Source organism: Camarhynchus parvulus, chromosome 12 (genome assembly GCF_901933205.1).
Source record: "Camarhynchus parvulus chromosome 12, STF_HiC, whole genome shotgun sequence".
NCBI classification, from domain to species: domain Eukaryota; kingdom Metazoa; phylum Chordata; class Aves; order Passeriformes; family Thraupidae; genus Camarhynchus; species Camarhynchus parvulus.
The window spans coordinates 11,680,664-11,701,155 of record NC_044582.1 but is presented as its reverse complement, the minus strand read 5'-3'; the positions used below and the strand labels follow the sequence as shown (position 1 = coordinate 11,701,155).

At 35.8% G+C, this 20,492-nt stretch overlaps 1 protein-coding gene across 1 annotated transcript in view; it reads left to right on the top strand.

Annotated features, from left to right (window-relative positions):
- C12H3orf67 (chromosome 12 C3orf67 homolog) overlaps positions 1 to 19,189 on the top strand; it is a 65,426-nt gene extending 46,237 nt beyond the window's left edge. Inside the window, exons 15-17 of the mRNA XM_030956819.1 lie at positions 584 to 645; positions 13,483 to 13,574; positions 18,823 to 19,189. Of these exons, the coding sequence (XP_030812679.1) occupies positions 584 to 645; positions 13,483 to 13,574; positions 18,823 to 18,935 (267 nt within the window). The 3' untranslated portion in view covers positions 18,936 to 19,189. The remainder of the gene's footprint in view (positions 1 to 583; positions 646 to 13,482; positions 13,575 to 18,822) is intronic.
- The last annotated feature ends 1,303 nt before the right edge of the window (positions 19,190 to 20,492 follow it).

Genomic DNA, 20,492 nt, shown 5'->3' with positions numbered 1-20,492 from the left:
TTGACTGGGAAATTATCATGTCTTGTATGAATATTCATACAATCCACTGTTAGCTATTCATTAACAGCTTAATCCAGGCTTCAAAGCTGCAGTGCCATGGAGAATCATATGTGCTTCAGTAATCTTCATGTGGGGCTGCTAAAATTACTGTTACTGCTTATAACCTGGTCTGCCAGCCCTCTTACCTCTCCCTTGGTGTTTTCTACTCTTGAAAATGGTTTGTTCTGCACAGATCCTAACAGGATTTTCTTCCTCATGCTTTGTACATGTGTTCAATCCAGACTCTTCTGTCATACCAGACTTTACCACCCTCCATCTCTGAAATCTCCTGTCTGTCCCAACACTCTCACAGGCAGCAGAGAAATAACTGTGTGACCACCTCCTTAATTCATATGTATTTCCACCTAGACAAAAATCATCTTTAAAGTTGTACTTTTGTACAGTTAGGACCAGAATATCCATTTTTAATTTCACAGATAAGAAAAAAGACTGTAAAATTCTAATATCAGAAGCTGAAAATGTATATGCTCATACCAGATCTCTGACATACTTCTAAACAATCCATTCTTTTTGTTTTCCACAGCCTGTCAGTCAGCAGCATCACTATCAGAAAGAAATGAGCCCACTTTCCCATTCCAGCCCACGGTAGGATTCCATTTATAGCCCAGGCAGTAAGGATTCAGTTAGACTGTTCTGAATATTAAATGTGACACTCCTTGATTTAATCTTCAATCTCTTTTCAATTGCAACCTCCTCTCAGAGGGCTTTATTGCTCATTTTAGTCATTGTCTACAGTATGTCTGAGCTGTCTGGGAACACAGAACTGAATCCTGCATGTTTTGGATGTACCACTGTGTATTTAAAGTATCTGACACAGGCCTTGCTCCCGCATCTGCTTTGATGTGTGATTCAGCAAATCGTCCTCATCTCACATACATACACTTTCATCTATTTCTTTCTCCCTCTCTGCTTTGAAGGCTTAGAGAATTCTGTATGTGACTGTAGGTGTCAGGGAATCAATTGGTTCCAAAAGATTTTAATGCTACTTATTAAGAAAGGTTTTTTTTCAATAGATAGCCCAGTTAAGAGAGGGGTAACAACACTTTGGGAGAGAGCAAAGGGATTCTGTCTACAGCATATTTTGTGTGGCAGATTTTTAGCTTGATCTGTTTTGTTTGGAATCAGGAACAAAATCCCTGTGAATTCATTGTAAGGTGAGATGACAAGAGGAGAAGGTGGCTAAGGAAAATTAATCACATTGAGACTGTTGAGACAATCAAGATTAATTGTCCAGTTTCAGACCTGCTCTGTACCTGTGAGACTCGAACATCACTTTGTCAATTTTTTAACTGCCTGAACAAGAGGTGTACTAATTTTTAAAAGCAGTCCTATTTCACTTTCACTTGGTGTCATTAATGTGGATTTTGCTTGTCCAAGTTTTAACTGAATGATGTATGTGTGTTGGGGGACAGGGATAGGAGGAGAGGACATTTCAGTTACAACTTCTTTATATTTTACCAACAGTCTGAAATGTTTTCTGAGAGCTCACTGTCAGTCAGTTGTGCAGGATAATGTATTTCTCCTCACACAGATGTTTTCAGCCACTTGTCTCACTTGCTATCCATATTTTTTGGATTCAAGATCTTCTGATTAGATTTTATGAAGTAAACCATCTGAAACTTTCTGTGCAAGTTCACCCAGTTGCATCAGTTATTGCAAGACACAGCCATATATTTCCAATATATTACTGGAGTTAAAAGAATAATCCTGGATTCCTTTCACATGTAAATTAAGGTACTTCTGTTTGTCTAGCAGACCTCTTTGCCTTGGGTGATGGTTGTCTAAGGAACCATCTCCTTATAAGTTGGATGGATGAAGTGGACAGAGATAATTGACTACAGTCCACAGAGTACAACAGGAGGTACCTTGAGACAGAACTTTGGACTCTTTATTCCAAAATTTATTTTACCGTTTTGATGACGTTAAAATTGCCTATATTTTTGTGCAAGGTACATTGTTTGTCTTCTTTTTGCCCATATGTTGGTTAAGTCAGGTTTTATTAAGTTATTTTTATGCATGTGCTAAAGCAATTTGGTACTTGGTACATTTTATATACTGGAAAAACAAATAAACACCATTATCTGTAAAAAGAAAGTGTTTCATCCTATCAAGTTAATATGATCAACAATGAAAACTTGTATTTCCATATAATAAAATTTAAAACAAAATAGTATAATTTATTACTTAGTTCTTATGTTATTTTAATCCAGTACACACAGTAGACTTAAATTTCCCTAGAAATCATTTTTGAGAAATGCAGGTGGTATTCATGAAATACCTGACTTGCAAGTGCCTCATAAATTCAATAACCCTTGTGAACTGCCAGAAAAGCATTATTGGGCTGTAAATACAGAAGATGACAAAATTATGAGGTCAGTTTGCATCATGATATAAAAACTGGAGAGGATGTGACTTGAATACCATTATTCACATCGTTACCTTTCATTTATAATGGAAAACCGTAATGTTTTTCACAGAGGATGTGTACCTAAATAAGGAGGAAATAAAATTAATGGCAATTCTATAACTTAGTTCCTAAACTGTTTCTAAAGGGAATTTTAACAAATCCTGTATAAGCAACTAGAAAATGTCTAAAACTTTGTAAGCCTACTATAGCTTTGTAGGGAACACATGGAATATTTGAAATACAGCCCCTTTAGGTGTGTGGGTGTAGATGCTATGGTATGAAGACAGTTACATGGTGCATTTATTGAATGAACAAATAGGTTTTTTGTAAAGAGGGGAAAAGAACAGGGCTTGAGAGTAATTTTAAAAGTGTAGTAGTGATATCTTCTGGGAAATGAAGAGACCAGTGTGGAAGCTATTGTCCAGTAAATGTAGGTTCTGTCCATAATAAGATAAAAGGACAAGCCAGGAAAGAAAGCCTGTGAAGGTAATGGAAATTCAGTCAATAAAAAGACTCAGCTCGACTCATTGTCCATTGGTTCCACTGGGTGAAGGTCATAACTCTGCCCAGAATATTGCTCCTGCCACAGAAACCAGCCCAGCTGGGGCTGCTCTGGAGGGCAGAGAACGAGGTAATGAGAGGAGACAGCTGAGGCTGCAGGGCTAGGACAGTGAGGTGAGGTGGCTGCTCCTGTCCTGGCCCTGCAGTTCCCACAGCTGATGTGCTGCTGGCAGAGCTCAGGAATTGCTTTCTTCTCTGCACACAGGGAGCCACAACTGTCTGTGAAAACTGAAAATTATGTTCGTAAGTCCAAAAGATTCTTTTGCTTTCTGTCACAGTTCAGCTGTCATGTGACATTTCACTTCTCCAGTGCAAGGACTACATTTATCTATATAACCAGCATCTCCTTAGTAAGATTTTCTCCTCCAAACTATTTGTGTGTCATAGAAGGTTTGGAAGTTTCACTAAAGGAAATCCTGGAAGATAGTAAGTGTTCTAGAATTTCAGCCATACTGAATTGTGGTATCGAGAGCTATTCTCTGAAAAAGATCACTTGAACATAATTTATTAGAAATCTTTTATACCCTTCTACAGATGCTCTCCAGAACATTTATTTCTGATAAAAGATTATTTTTCTGCCTTAGAGAAAGCTTTCAACTTATTAGAAAAGCCCTATCTTTATAAACATTGCCTTACTAGATCCTGTCTTGCATCCTACTCAACTCTTCCCAAACCACAAATAAAATTTGTTCCTCTTGTTCAAACAGTTGTTCCACAGAAACTGCACTGAAGTAGGGCACAGATATTTCAATATCTAATTAAGTATCCTTTCACAAGAAGTATATTTTACTTAAATAATTTTGTGCCAATAATTTTGTGCCAAATGTGCATGGCTAAATTTTCAATTCAGTTTTATCCGGATGTTTCTTTTTCAGTTTCTTCTATCTACATTTAGCTGATAAGTTCTGCAGCCTCTGACAAATGATTAAGAGCCATTGACCTCCCTTCATGTGGGCTTGCTATGAGCTGACTAAAGCAGGTTGTCTTGTCATTGTAACCTGCATTTGTTAAGTTAGACTGATTGGGATGTCATCATTATTCTTCCCTCTACAATCAAAAAACCCAAAAAACTAAACAATGCAATTGACCCAAAGAAAAGTAAATAACATTTTCATCCTTTTTATGGTAAATGTTATAGATTTGAGATTTGTCACCACAAAATGTTTCACTGATATGGAGAGTGGTGTGTTTGAGGAGGACAATAACTTTAAAAAAAACAGTTGTTGGTTTTACTTTAAGCAAAAAAAAAAAAGAACCCAAATCCTCAGTTGCTACTTTATCCAACAATGCAATTTTCTTATTTTTGTAATGATATGCCTGCACAGTACTTCAGATAATGAATCATGAGATGTATAAACATATACCTTTAACTAAAAGTATCTTTTAATTATATTCAAACTTGATGACTGGTGAAATTTAGGTATGTTAGTTCTAAATATAAATTATATGATAATATAATGAACACATCTTTCTGTGCATTCTGAACACTCTATTGGTTTTAGAGAATAAATTATTTCTTTCTCTTTTCTTGAAATTTCTTCTAGAGAAGCCTTTTTTAAGAACCTGTGGTTACCATATATATTTCCATTACCATGGTACCTGAAATTTGCATAATTTGCATAATATCAGTGATTCCAACATAAAAAAAACACATCAGCTGTAAACTTCCAAATATTGAAAGTATCTTCAGCTTTGAGACTTCCATTCAAGTACTCTCATCCATCCCAGATGAAAACTAAACATTCCAATAGCTGGTGCATGTGTTATTATACCGTTGAGAGATTCTGTAAAATTAAACTCACCCATGAAATGGTGCAGTAAAAGAGGGATTGCAGCTATAACATTTATTTGCACTACACCAGAACCTGTCCCTCGTGCAGGGTGTGAAATTCAGGCACAAGAGGCCTTTGTATTTCCATGCAAAGGTTTGAATAGCAGAATAAGTTAGTTAAGAAGCACATTTAAAGACTGATTTTTTCAAACAAAGAAGTATATTTATTCTTATGATTCATTATAAGATCATAGACCACCATTACTTCTGCAAAACAGACAATATTACATTATGTAGTATAAAATTACACAACAGTTGTCAAAATAAGTGAACAAGAACAATGTATCACAAAATGTACTTTGGTTTTTATTTTACTTGTTCAGTTACTTACCCACAAAATAGAGTAATTTGCAGTAGATCTCCCAGTCGTTAATCTGAATTAGCAAAGTTCTGCTGCATTTGTCAGGCAATAATGTGCATGAAAAAGAACATGACAAAAGAAGCAAATGGCACAGGAACCATCTAATTGAACAGGTTACATTTTTTTAATCATGATGCTAAAAAGCTTAGCTGCAAAAAGGTTATGGAGAACAAAGCAGCTAACATGTTGAAGCTTGTTAAAATAATCCAAAAATGGCTTTCCCTTGTATGGGAATCTAAGAACATGGAAATTTGACAGCACATGCACTAAGAATTTAAATATAAAACATGGCAAATACTTTCAAACATGTTACATCCATGTCAATGCAAGGTAATGTAAGGTAGACTATTTTTTTTTCCTTCTTCTTCTTTTTCTTTTTAATTTTATTTTTTTAGCTTCAGGATTTAATGGAGAATAATTTTATTGGTTGCCTACTTTTTCTGGGTATTCAAACAAAGGCCATGTTTATATATAAAGATGGAGAATAGGCAATAAATTTTACTTCTCAGACATGTGAGATGGAAAGGACCAGATCCCTGTTCTCAGACTGTTACAGTCTCTCCATGCTCAGCTGAGCTGTTGCTGTGGCCCTTTACCCTTGTGGCTTTTCCCAGGGCATCTCCAGTGTTTATGGATCACAGGTGGCTTTGGTCCAGCCACATGCCAGCACCTAAGGTCTGTCTTAGCCCATCTTCTGAAAACTCTGAGAGCTTTGGGAGCTGCACAGAACAGTCAGATGCTGCTGGTGGCTGGTTATGGAAAAAGAAATTACTTTGATTGCAACAAGACTTATAGTCACTAGATTCAGGTGCTTCCTGAACTGGTAGAAGAGTAAAATATAATGTCTTTTAAAATTTTTATTTAATTGTTAAAAGTACACAAAAAAATAAGTACATCCTACCTAACAGACACTTCATTAAATGTGCAAATCCATTTCATTCACTGATCAATGAGTATCTAATGTAGTTACTAGAATTTACTTGCTTAGGTTAGATTAACACAAAGGAATTTTGACACACCTTTGCAAATTCATTGCTTCCAATTTATACAGCTGATCTTCTCATAAATGAATCACAACTAGCAAGGAAGAAAGAGCTATAGTACTTTACTTATATCAGGTGTTAAAACACTGGTTTTATCTACTAGTGCCATTTATATTGCTCGTGAATACCAAGACTGTGATCTAGCCAGCAAGCTAACATAGTGATCATCTAAAGGTTCAGTCTTTAAGTGAAATTAAATGTTCCTTCTATTTAACAGACGTTATGATAGCAATTTCATGTATTTAACTACAAAACATAGACCAAATAGCAAAATATATTAATTACTAAGCTGTTAAACCTCCAAATTCAGGTCATTTGTATTTTTAGATGTAGATGACTGTGTATGGCTTTAATAACCTGCACAAAGTTATGATTTCAACTTTGATAATGAAAGACAAACTGGAAAACGTTAACACTTGAGATTTTCAGCCAATACCAGTCAGCATGATTATAGTGTAGATACCTGTAGTAGCACCTTACTTTATCTAAATATCTTGTTTAGTAAGTAGAATTCACATCTCCTTTGTTATCCTTGAATCCAATCTAGCACCCCTAAGATAGTTCATTTAGAGATTTAAGACTTCAAGAGCAGATTCCAGTGTTCCCTGCACAGTTGCATTTATACTTTTTATGATCTCATGGACAATTAAATTATTTAGCTTTTAAGGAGGTCCCTGCCTCCATTAGAAGTGCAGTGTTTGGCAAAAAGGACTTGCTGAAGTGGTTTGGAGGAAGGAAAAAGGCATTTTCTAAATACGCTTGTGATTTTCTCAATCTTAGTGCTAGGAAAAAAAGCAAGTTCCAGTAAGGCATACAGTAAATGAAGATATTATGTATTAGGGATGGAATGAATCTGTCACTTTGATGGATTGTGAGGCAGAGAACAGATTAACAGATTACTCATAGTCAGAATGCAGCTCACTGTGAAAAATGTGCAGGAAATGATAAGTGTTGCTTTGTGCTGATTTAATGATATCTTGAAACTACAGTAGCACTCCAGGAAAATAACACAATTTTAGCTCATGGCTTACTTTTTTTTTTTTAAATCATCATTGTATTGTCAGATTGCCCTTAAATAGTTTTGAAAATGGAACTTTCAATTCTTGCAAAGTCATAGTAAGATATTATGTTATTTTTCAAGATTTTTGTTAAAATATGCATTCAAAACTCCTTGATTTTTATGTATAAGTATATTCTGTATTCTTTTGGTAGTATATCTTCTGCTTCTGTGAACTCACTCAGTTTTTCATTTAAAAGAACACTGGTTTCCCCACCTGCAACTGAGTAGCACTAAACAGTTATTGATGTATAAATTAATACTGAATTTGTATTAGTTTATGGAATTTTTATGGAAAAACTTAATAATTTTCAAGAACTTGAATTGTTTAAAGCATTTTATGTACAATAATGGACAACTTAAAGCTCAGGTGATTTCATAATTATTACAGTCATATGTAGTGGCAGGACCTAAAATTTATTTCAACATATTTTCAAATAATAATTGTATTTTGTACATACATCAAACAAATCTCATCATTAACAGCCTAAAAAAGTCATTGCTTCACTACTGAACCTATTATTGAAGAATTTATTTCTATGGAAGTCTCCTATTAAAAAATAAACCCAAACCTCCCATTTTGCATTCAGGATTTACATGTGACATAGCAGAAGCAAAACAGATGTGTGTAGGTAATTTGCCTTAACTTAATAAGGTTACACATGAGCCTGAAGCTGATGAGATATTGAAATAATTGTAAATTCACATCTTTTAATCTGGAGGAGTCTAACCAGCAACTCATGCTCCAAAAAAGTTGGATCAGGGAATAGATGAGGGAGTCTTACAAAACCAGGTGACTTTTTATTAATTTATCTAAGAACTGAGATAGTCTCTACTAAATTTTCTTAAATAGGTATAACTAAAATTAAAAACAGGAGAAAATTAGGTCTCTATCTCAGCAGAACTGGAGCATCCTTTAGATGGGAGCTGGCACTCTGCATCCAGTGCATCATGGTAAGATATCACTATGCACTTTCAGCACTTGCAGAAGGATTTGCTCCACATGGTATTAAATACTGCTAATACAGCAGAAGTATGCACTGAGATTTAAGTTGATAGCTACACAAGATGTCAGGAATTGGTCCTTTTTTTTTTGTTAAAATGTTTTTTCAGTTGATTCATACATTGACATTTTCAGGCCCTCTGCTGTTAGTCAAATAATCCACTGTAAAAACACAGTTCAGCAAATAGGCTCCTTTTACTTCACCCAGGCACCAGTCCATTCTCCTCTGAAGTTCATAAAAATTCACTGAGTAATGCAGTTAAATCCAATCTTTTGTGGTTTTAGTGATTGTACCCTTCAGGTGTTGAATAGACTGTCAATCTGATGTGTTCATAATGATACAAAATTAATGCTGGTTTTTCATTCCCTGATTTGATATAATGGAGCCCTAGCCTTGCACTTTTGCAGTATTCTACAAGGCTGAACAAATATTCCTTTTAATTTTGGTATAGATTGTTGGACAGAACCATACTAATACTTTGAAGCATTTCAGTTTTTTAATAAAGTGGATCAAATGATCCCATTGATTTAATACAAATTAAATGTGATCCAAAAGAAATGCCATAAAGTATGCTATCTCAAGACAGTGCAATATTAAAAATCTTTATACAAAATGATTTGACATTTTCTCAGTATCCCAATCTGCAAAAGTATCTGTGAAAAAATCAAAGTATCAAAGGTATTCATTAAGATGTCAATGAAAAACTTCTGATTCTAAGGATTTCTGTTGATGGTAATAATTTTAATACATTGTCATTGATAAGTGCTGCTTAATAAAGCATCATTGATTTTCTCAACAGACTCTGCTGATGGATGCCTTTTTTCTGCAAAATTTACCATACTGTCATAAAAGTGAAAATGATGTTCATAAATCCAAAAGATTCTTTTGCTTTCCATCACAGTTCAGTTATCATGTGACCATTTCACTATATGACTACTATTATCTGAAAGTATTTTAAATAATTTTTGAGTAATATTTTTAAGAAAAATGTTACAAGATTATATAACAATTGCATTATATTTTGGTATGCAGAATAGCTTTCAGAATAATGAAGAATTTTAGTGCAAGCTCTAAAGGTACATGATACTGTTGAGTGTGTGTGGAACCTATTCTGAGCCTTTCTACAATGCAGCTCACAATGTCAAAAGACAATATTTGGCATTCCACACTGTTATCAGGAAGCTCTGGATGGTTTATTGCACATTGATTGTATTGATTACAGCTGGAGGCATTGATAGCATAAATAGAGTGGGTTTAATTAGTCAGAATGTGTGATTAGCTTTTCTGTTTTAATGAGATAAACTAGCTTCTTTAATAAAAAATAAATATTCTCTATTCACTCAGAATAAAACCACAATAACCAGGAACACAGATCAGAGTCTGTGTTTCTCAGAATATTGCCAGTTGCCTTCATGGTGGTCTTTGACTTTTGTCAAGGTCTAACACATTTTTCAGGATGCTTTTTTAAAATTCACTGAAACCCTCTGTCCCACACACAAATGCTTTAGTTGCTTCCTAAAAGCAGCTGCAGGTTTTACTGTGGAAGTTTGGTGTGACTGCTCAGCTGCAAAGCCTCTCCTCAGAAGTTTATCCATCAACTGCCAGCACTTAATCTCCAGTGTAATTTAACCAGGAAGATTTCAGCACTCATGACATTTTTTTTAATTTCTCTTCAAGTTTTTAGGAGGTTAATTTAGACTTTGCTAACTAACTTACATAAGTAGTAAACCAGTAGTAAACCAGTTCTTTATATATATTGTGTAAAATGTTTTATCCTTGAAAGTAATACTAAGTCAACAATGAAACCCTAGTACTGAAATGTTTTGATTACATGTCTTGGTGGGAGGGGGTTGAATAGCAAAACTATTTGTTTTCCTTGGACATTGAGAGAAAAAACATTAACTGAATCAAGATTGTCTTAATAGGAAATAATAGACTTTCCAACACATCTCTGTTGCTTCTGCCATTGATAAAAACTTCTTTGCCTCCTTCTAGAACCATCAAAATCATTAGATCTTACACTTGCACCTCCTAGAAAAAGTAGTTATTCATCTACTAAATCAGATAAATCAAAATAAATATTAATATGAAACTGAACACCTTAATAGAATATTTGACTCCAATAAATGAAGGACAAAATCAAAGATAAAATCACCTGGCTACTCAAAAAATCATCTATCTCGGATTTCTCAGACTTTATATTTCATGCAGATCTTCCAGATATGAGACTTCAAACTAAAATTTATCAGTTTCCTGAGTAATAAAACCTATTAATATAGCACAATACTGGTTTTAACAACACATTATTAAATATTAACAACATATTATTTAATTTTAACAACATATTATTACCTTGTTCCCTCATTGTTTTCTCCATGATTTGCCTCTTTATTTCCATTGGAGGTAATTACCTTACTGGCTTTCTTTCCTTCTCGCTGACACTCTCTCTGTTTTAAAGGTCCTATTTATTTAGGAATTCCCTGATACATGTTTTAGATGAAAAACACAAATCTTTAAATATTTCTGGTTTATGCCAGACTGGTAGGACTGCATATGTACTCCAGAGCTTTTATATTTTGTAACTGTGTTGGTCTGACTAAGATAATTCTCTTCAGAAGTGAGCACTTTCTCTCTTCTTGCACTTTTGTTTCAGCAGTTGTCGCAGCAGAAATATTCTGGTTCTTCTCTGGCTCTCAGACATCGAGTGATTGTGGAAGGAAAGGCAGTTGGGAAGCAGAGGTGTTATTTAGCACTCACAATACTTCCTTACCTTCCCCAAATTTGATGCAATTTCTCTGAGAGATCACCTTTGCCTTGGCTGGCTTTGTTTCAGTGCAGTTGTAGAGAATCAGGCTGGTGCTGCTGCTTTGTGCTGCCAGCCCCTGCTGTGAGGATGGGCAGAGTCTCGTGGGTTTGGGGCTCATTTTCAGGCAGATCAAACCACACAGGCAAGGGACAGCAATGGAAAATACATTCTCCCATACTACTGGGTATCAACCTGCATGTAACTGTTATTCCTAAAGCTTCTGAAGCTTTGGTGTAGACGAAGAGGCTTTGGCTGCATTCAGGGAATGCAGATAAGGTGACAATGACAGACATGGCTGTGGGCATTGCTTGTACCAACTCCCAGTGGCCTTGGCTGAATGGCAGAAGAGAGGGATTGGCTGTGATGTTGGCCATGTATGTGAAAATAATATGATGCTATAAGGAAATTTTAAAGTATGTTTTTTACATTTTGACATGATGGAAAATTCAATATCTCTTCCTTTAAATCTGCCATGCTACTTGCTGGGTTTCTACACCAACAGTTCTGTTTCCTGAGGCGGAAAATTAGTTTTTTCCATTTTGACTGCAAACAGATAGGTGGTTGTCCCCAGATTCAACCCAGATTATGCACACATGCCAACAGGAGATGATGTAGAATCAATAACAAGTCCAGAAGTAGCAGAAAAACTAAAAAAAAACCAAAGCAGTCAGCATATTTTAGCAATTGTACCAGATGACTGAGCCTTGCCAGATTTCTCTGACAGAAGTAACTTGTACATGAGGTCATGAAGGCTTTTCAGAAACTAGAAGTGTATTTCCTATTTCCTTGGTGTTGGACCATGAAGTTGAGACAATTACAGTCTGGAATGTAAAGAAATCTGCCAAATTTATCTGGAAATCTGGAAAAATTTATCCCTTTTAGACAAAGCCATGAAGTTACCTCTCCAGCTCTGGCTAATCTCCCCAGCCTGTAGCACAAGTTCACATGCATGATGCTCTTGTGCCACCTGTTGGAACAGTCAAACATAAGACAAATCAATCCCAAACCAAGTTTCATTTACTCTTTAGAGCTGCACTGCTCCCATCAGCATGAAGCAAACATACGTGTTTATTTATCCCCTTCGATACCTCTTGCCTTGCAGTGAAATAGGTTGGTCAAAAATGTTGGATCTGGTTCTATCAAAATGAGGTGATTCATTGAGGTCCCTCAAACTCTGCGTTCAAGTGTTGACTTGCAGTTGTTCAGTCCAGTTAATGATGATATGGAAGCTTTAATTCATTACAGCTCTTTACTGCTGGAGAGGAGAGATGGGAATTTAAGGAAACTTCAGCTATGCTGTGTGCAGAGATTCGTTTCATATGTGAAAAGAATTACAAGACATGGTCACCCAAACAAAGAATGTCTTTGTGACATGGATGTGTCCTTCTAGGGATATCTTTCTCTGATAGATAGTATAATATGAGTGACTTTGTCACTGCAATGCAGTTTGCAACAAAAAAATGTGACAACAATAACAATAAAAACAGCTGTTCTGTTTTCCTTTATCTGTGCTGCAACAATCAAAGACAGTGTTTCATAAAGTGGGGTATGTGAAAGGAACATTGACCTTTGCTTGAATGTATGATAGCATGAAAATAATTTTTAGAAGTTATGACACTGGTGTCCAGAACACACATAATTTGTCCATGAATAGAAGAAAGTCCTCTCTCCTCTATGATGAAGATCCCATCAAAATCTTCTTTACAGAAGTAAAATAGATACAAGACACCTGTGATAAGAGTCCTCTATATTGTCTTGCCACTAGCTAGAATTATGTTATGTTCAATAATAAATTTTTCTTTAGTACATACAAGACTTTATAACAATAGGAAATGGATAGAAGGAATTATTTAGAATGTATTTGCCTCAGAATGTTTTTCCCCCGTATCAACAACACTGCCAAGTCAGTGGTAACCAAACCAAACAATCTTGTGATTGTCTTTCAGCCTCTTTCTTTAGAGGGGGTAAGGATTTTTAATCAAATTGATTCCCACAGGCTGTTCATCTGATGGGTCCTGGAGGCTTTCAGAGGATAACTTTGTGTGATACTTGTACACCCTGTGCTGAGAGAGCCACACCAGCTGAAATCTGAAAAGAAAACCTGACTTAAACCACAGATTTTAATGTGAACAGAAGTGAAAAGGCCTAAATGGAGAAAGTCTTAACATTTAATAATTATATTAACTGTAAAGTTTATTTTTATATTAATAAAATCCAGCTTGATTTTGTTTCAGAATACTTGACAACCTGCAGTTTCTTCTGGCTTTTCTTTTTTAATAATCAAAAGAATTAGAAAAAAACAGGAACACAAACTGGGTTTTTATAGATGATATTTTGATTTGTATTTTCCAGGGACTGGTTAAACGTGTTCAGTCCCCCTGTCATTCCTGGAAGCCAACAGCTAGAAGAGAACACTAAATCTTCAGCAAAACAGAGACCTCCAGGTAGGAATTTATGAAGACAATTAAAAGAACCTGGGTACAAAGACACTTCCAAATGTTCTTTCTGTAGTACTGGTACTGGCTTCTCATAGCTGTCTATCCTACTACTTTCTGGTTTCAAGTTCCCTTGTTTATGAATCTCAGCTCAAGGCAGCAGAGTTTTCCATGTAGTATTATTTGCCTTTGCTGGAAGAATAACATGCAGTTGCTGTTTCCTGGTGTTCTGGCTCCATACAGATTAACTCATAAAAAATGCATTTATTTGTTAAAAATAAGGAATTTATGCTAATGGGGATGGCAAACCTACGTAAGAACACAAGGAGTAAACATTCTTATTCAGAGGCATGATTATACTTGCATAAGAGATACTTCTGTTATGAAGAAAAATTGCAGATTTAGCTTTAAATGAAATCTTAGAGTGATTTCCTGAGGACTGTTGTCACCAGAGTTACAGACTTTTGCTTATTAATGGTGTTTGCTTAGAGAATGGTAAAAACCTTAACTGAAACTGGAAAGTCAACAGCAGAATAAAGAAATACTTTGTTTCCTCAAATGCCCTTTTTGTTATCATTTATGTTAGGAAACAGAGCAGAAGGATCATCACCAAATGGTTTGGGGTGAAGGGGACCTTGGGGTCCAGTTCCACCCCCCCTGCCATGGACAGGGACACCTTCCCCTCAGCCAGGTCCAACCTGGCCTTGGACACTTCCAGGATAGACATTTACATTTTTCTTCAGGTCTCAGGAATTCACTGGGAGCTCTCATAAATCTGACCCCTCTATTCTGGCTGTCCAAGGGGTAAAGATGTCTCAGTGATTTACTGTCTAAAATAAATTATGCCCCTCAAATTGGGAACATTTTCATAGACGTAGACTTGTAATTGTTTGTGACAGCAAAATACAATTTTTCTGTCAGGAAGGGACCTTGCTTTGAAGAATCAAGTAATATGTTGTGTTAAGGGTCCTAAATAAGCCAAGCAGAATTGAACAGTCATCCTTGAGCTATAGGCACATTGGATAAAAATTCATGAAAGGTCCCAGAGAATGTTTTTCATTAGTATTATGAAATCCAAGGCTTGTTGCAGTAAACCTGTAATTTTTATAAATTTTGTAATTGTGTTTTATTTTTAGTTATCTTTTAAAAGCTTTAAAAATAAGTATATTTGGGAATTTGTATTTCTCCTGTTATCCACGCTAGAATTTCAAAACTCTTTTGTGAATTGTTCCTAAACTCATTTTCCTTTAAGCTGAAATATTTTACATCATATGCCTGTGATTGCACATTTGAGGAAGAGAAATTGTCTACATACCATAGCTTTTTTTTTCCTTTTATTTTTGTACCTTCATTGAGTAAAATTCTGACTCATGTATATGTCGGATATTTGTAATTTTGATAACTTCATACAGAAACTTTTCTATCTCCAGATACTCAAAAAACCCTGCTGTACTGAAAGGATCATTTCTCCAAGAAATAAGAGAGAACAACAAAGCTATTCCATGACCTTCTCTCTCCAAAGAGGACAGTTTGGATTTTGGTTTTTTTTTTGAGCTACTGGACACCCCTCTCTATGAAAGCAGCAGAGAAGCTGCAGTGCTGTGTGATAAAGGCCTGTCAGATTAGATCATCCCCATCAAACCTCAGAATCTGGGTATTTTCCTAGATACCAAAAAAATCCAATGGACCGTGGTAACTAGATGGTTTGGAGTATCATTTTTGAAAGAGGTGCTAAATAATTTGTGTCCTGTGATATATCTTGAGGACCTTGGGAAAAACTTTTTTTTCCTTTCTCAGTTCACTTGAGGTCAGTAATTTGTGTGGCAAAAGAGCTGGTTCATTACTGACATAACCAGATATATTATATACCAGATCTGAACAACAAACTGAATGCTCAAATCCATTCCAGAACATTCTGCTGCTCTGCTCAGCCTCGCCCTTTTTTTTTTTATTTTTTAATATCACATTAGATAATTACTTAATTCTCATGTTGGGAAGTGTCCCAAGATTATTTACTCTGTGCAGTTTTCCAGTGTTCCAAATGTCACAAGATAACAAAACCATATAAAGAGCCCTGAAAATCTGCAATGACTCCTAATGTATTCCAGACAGGAATTTTATCTAAAAGTATCCTTAAATAAAAATAGTATAGCATTAGTAAATTAATAAAGATTGGTCAATTCTTATATTTTAAAGAAATCTTTAAGTTGGGGCTTAACTTTGGGGAGAAAAGTGATTCCTTTCTAAGAAAGGATTTCACTCTGTAGTTCTTTTCTTAACATTTGCACCATCCATTAGTTAAATGGTGAGATGCAATGAGAAGTAGTCTTCTATTCAACAGGTTTCCCAATACAATAAGAGGAAAAATTAGACTCATAAATACAATACATTTCCATAGATTTTTCCATTAGTGGGCACTGATGTTTCTGGGGTATATACAGTTTTGTTTGTCTTGACATAGCAAGAAAATCTCTAAATAAAGTGACAGTGATAAAGCTACAAATGTTCTGGAACTTACTTCATTGTGTCTTGGCCTTAAGACCAAGGGATAAGGTTATAAAAACTCTAGGAACCACAGAGTCTTCTTTTGTGGGCCACAGCTGCTGACAGTATTCATATGGTAACCCTGCAGTACATAATTACAGCATAGATTTGAGCACTGTAGTTCAAGGATCACCTTGGAGAAAATATCAGCAGTGTTCTTTCCACCAGACCATCTGCTGACAGCTGATCCAGTGCATTGGACTTCCATCAGAGTCAGAATATGATCCATGTATCTTAAAGTGACATTTGCTACAAGGTGTTTTCTAATATTAAAACCTAGAATAAAATAAAAATATATTTCTGTGAAAAGGGAAATTATTTATTTTAGTTCTCCATAGTGGTGACTGTGTAAACACTGTTGACATAATCCACATAACAACACAGTTATTTGTACATTCATTTCTGAGTTCAGAAAAAGCTGCCACATACCTGCCCTGTTCTTTGTTATTTGGGTTTAGACATCTTGATCAAGTCTTTTTCCAGAAAAACAATGGTCCCCCTCATTTCAGTGGGGCAGCATTTCATTTAACATAACAGGTATTTACAGGTGCTAGCTACCTTCAGTCTTCTTTCAGCTCGACAAAAAGCCACTCATCCCTCTGTAATGTATATCACAGTGCTCAGTTTTTACTTAAAATCAAATTATTTTCTCACCTAAAATACCATTTAATTTCTGCTTTCACCATGAGGTGCAAATTAAACTGCAAAGAGTTTTTTTCATGCAATTCTGAGCAGCTTCAACCCCAAATGTGTGGGTGGTGGCAAGATGAACAATGATGGAAATTTTCTTTGAAAGTGACCTGTTGACCAGTTAATTTGGCCACAAGCACTTCCTTCCTATATATGGTCAGGTTGCCCAGAATGTACCACTTAAAACAAGAAAGACACCTTCTAACACAACCACTACATACTACTGGAGTCTTTTAGAAGTGTATCACTTAATTTAAGTAGTACTTCTATTTAGGAAGAAGAACAGCAAGGAGGTTTTCATATGTCTGCTCAGAATTGGATACTCCATCCTACCACTGGAAATTTGTTGCAACACCTAGGAATGCCTTATAATGCATTTGGGGGTCTTGTGAACTGCTAAAGGAAAGAAGCCTGAGTTTAAAAACAAGATAGGTCTAGAAAATTAAGTTCTCCTTTTGGTCACATGAAAATACATGCAGGGAATTATTGATATAAAGGTATAAATCCAGCTAGTCCTGGATGCAATATAATTTTGATTTGGTATGAATTCAAGGCACATGGGGAAAGAGGTATACCTGTGATGAAGCTGAAGAATTTCTTATTCCTAACTCAAACCAGGGAGTGTATTGAGTGGCCAGTTCCAAGGTAAAGAGGGAGAGACATTTAAGCTTAGAGGAGAAAAGAGAATCATTTTAAAGAGAAGCATAGGCCCTGGAAAGCAAAATAATAAAAGGAAGAATGCAGTGGAAATAACAGCAGGGTTTCAGGTGAAATTGTGAGGCTGTGTGAGGGAGTGAGGCATGAAAACCATTTGCTTGTGTACTGTGATCTGAAATGGAGAAAAAGACATTCAGTTCTTCCCCTTTTTTCTGCACTGCATCACTTTGCCCAAGAGCTGTCCAAACAAAATATCCCAATTGACTTCATTTAGTTGCCCAGGCCTGATGAAGCACCCACAGCAGGGAGGGAAACAATTTGGCTTTGCCTTCTTATCTTTGGTTAGGGTGAAGGACAGTTTCTTTCTGGTGGTATTTGTTAGATGGTATTGAGGAAACAAAACTGAAATCTCTTCTGAAGGGATGAAGTGCACACTTCTGTATGCATCAAATGCACCAAGTTACTTTCTGGTCTCCAGATAATGTTCCCCATTTATTGCTGTGTGACTCTGGCTGAAAATAGAGTTGTGAAGCCATTGCTGTTTGCATCACAAGCCATTACTTGTCATGGAGCTTTAGGGTGTGCAAAGCACTCAATATTAGCAGGCTGAGGATGGGATGAACATTTGTGATGAAGTTCAAGGTACAGATTGCATTCAGCTGGGAATTATGTCCTATCAAAAAGCTCTAGATCATATGACTTTAAATTTAGCTTATATGAAAGACACACAGGTTCAGGAAAGAAGCTATAATATATAAAGCATCTGTAAGAAAAGCCTGTAGGGTTTTATCAGTGTATTTTATACTAAAGGTTCATTTCTGTTACCTGAAAGTTTTCTCGCATTTTATATAACTTTAGACAAGTTAGATTTAAAATTTTTATTGTCAGGAAGAATCTTTTTTCCTCTCTGATACTGAAAGATCTTTTCCACAGATTTACCTATCCTGGATATTCAGGTGACATATTGGATACCAGACATCCAAATTCTTTCATTCTTACAAGCCTTAAGTATGCACTGACTGTCTTTGTTCAAGCTAAAAAATTTTTAAGAAGGTTATTGAGGAAAATACCACTTAAGAATACTTTTATCCACTATTAGTAAAGGTACTTTTGGTGAACTGCTCCATTGAACTTTGAAAAGTCCTGTTGTTAAGCAAACTCCAGCTGACCTCACTCCACCTCAGTTAAGTACAAGTCTTCAGAAATATAATAAAAATGTGAATTGCTGTTATCCTGAAGGCAACAATTCAGAAGTCAGAAGATTATACATTTGAAAGAAAAAATGTCACATCTGACAGAAAGATATTTCCATGTTATTGTTTGGGGGAGTAGAGTGATTTATTCTTACTTTCTCCACTTCACACAGGTGAAGATCACCCCAGTGCTGAAGAAGATGAGGAAGTTTTGACTCTTTTGTATGATCCATTTCTGAGCTGTTACTTTGACCTGAATTCTGGGAAATACTATGAATTGGCATAGTCAGAACATCAGAGGGTATTATTTTGTATTCATAGTATCTTTTCACTTCTTGCAAAATCTGACTGAGCCATATAATTTATTATATGACTTGAAACTTAAATTAAACAATAGTTTTGCAACCAAATTAATATATTTGGCAAACAGTGTCTTATTTTTATAGCTTTGTATTAAATTGTAATGCAGTGGAAGATCACATAGCATAAAAGTTCCTTGTGTCTAAGACAGTTATTTGCTAGTCTAATTTATTTCCAATATTCACAGCTTCCATATGAAAACAAATGAAGCTGAATCAAGAAAGTTGTTGGTGTTTATGTGTAAAGCATGGTTTTACTCAAATAAAAAAAATTTACTTGTTTACTGTGTATTTTGTGAGGTGCTGAGGGTATCAGCTACCATCAGCTGTAACAACACAGGGCTGAAGAGTGGGGAGGGGTTGGTCCAACACCCCAAAAGTGGAGCCTTGTGTCAGGTAAGGCAGGGAGGTGTTTGTGATTCCTGTGGGAAGCTGTGCTTGGAGGGCAGGTCCAACATGTTTGTGTGAGGTTCTCCACTACACCTTGCAATAAAATAATGCAATTGATATAACACATCTCTGTTGGGTTTCAGTGCAGTTTTCAGTGAGGGCCCTAAGTTCCAACTTGGAGTTTTGGATTTCCTGCATCACAGTGCACTTTGCTTTTATGGTATGTAAAATAACTCTACACAAAGAATACAGATAAAGAGCACAAAGATCACAGAGAAAGAATACAGATAAAGAGCAGAACATATGTAGCATTTGAAAATGAAATCACTATATAAAATTAATCAAATACCATGCATGTATTTTATTTGTTATATTTATTCATGGATTTATTACTGTGCATGGATACTGTGTAGTGTTCTTTGATCTAAAATCCAGTTAACCTGACCCTGATGTTTCTGGCTGCTGCTCAGCTCCAAGCTGTGCCCAACATTCCCAGCCCCAGAGCAAGAGAAGAGCTGCTTGCCAAGAGCATCCCCCCCCCCAGCAGGACACTTGTCTAAAGGGTAAATAAATCTCTGAAACACCAGCTGCCAGTATAGGAGAAAAGGTGTTGCTTAGGAGCTGTCCATGACACAAGAAGTCCAAGGAGTTTTAAAGCAAACTCCATTTGCTTTAATGGAGTTGAGTCAGTGGAACAGCTCTGGAGCCCACAGACCAGTACATAACACTTTCCTGAAGGGAATGTGAAAGTCACATGGCAAAAGTGATCTATAGGCATTTCTGGTCATTCTTGTTCTAAGTTTCTACTTGATTATATCCAGTGCTATCCCACTGTAATTATTTTCAAGCTGACTACTCAGTGAATTTTTAAGAATAATGCATTTGAATGTCATAAAGTGAGCTTAGTAAGCTCAGTGCAAGTGATTTAAAATTATATGCCTGTAAATTATATGTAATTGTAGATTCCAGTTAATGAATATCCTAGAATCAATTGAAAATGCAGTTGTTAATAGTGGCTTGGCATAAGATCAGATTGTGTATTTGGCTCTGTGGCAGGTACAAACACATCATCACAAATTGATTCAAGGAAGAGT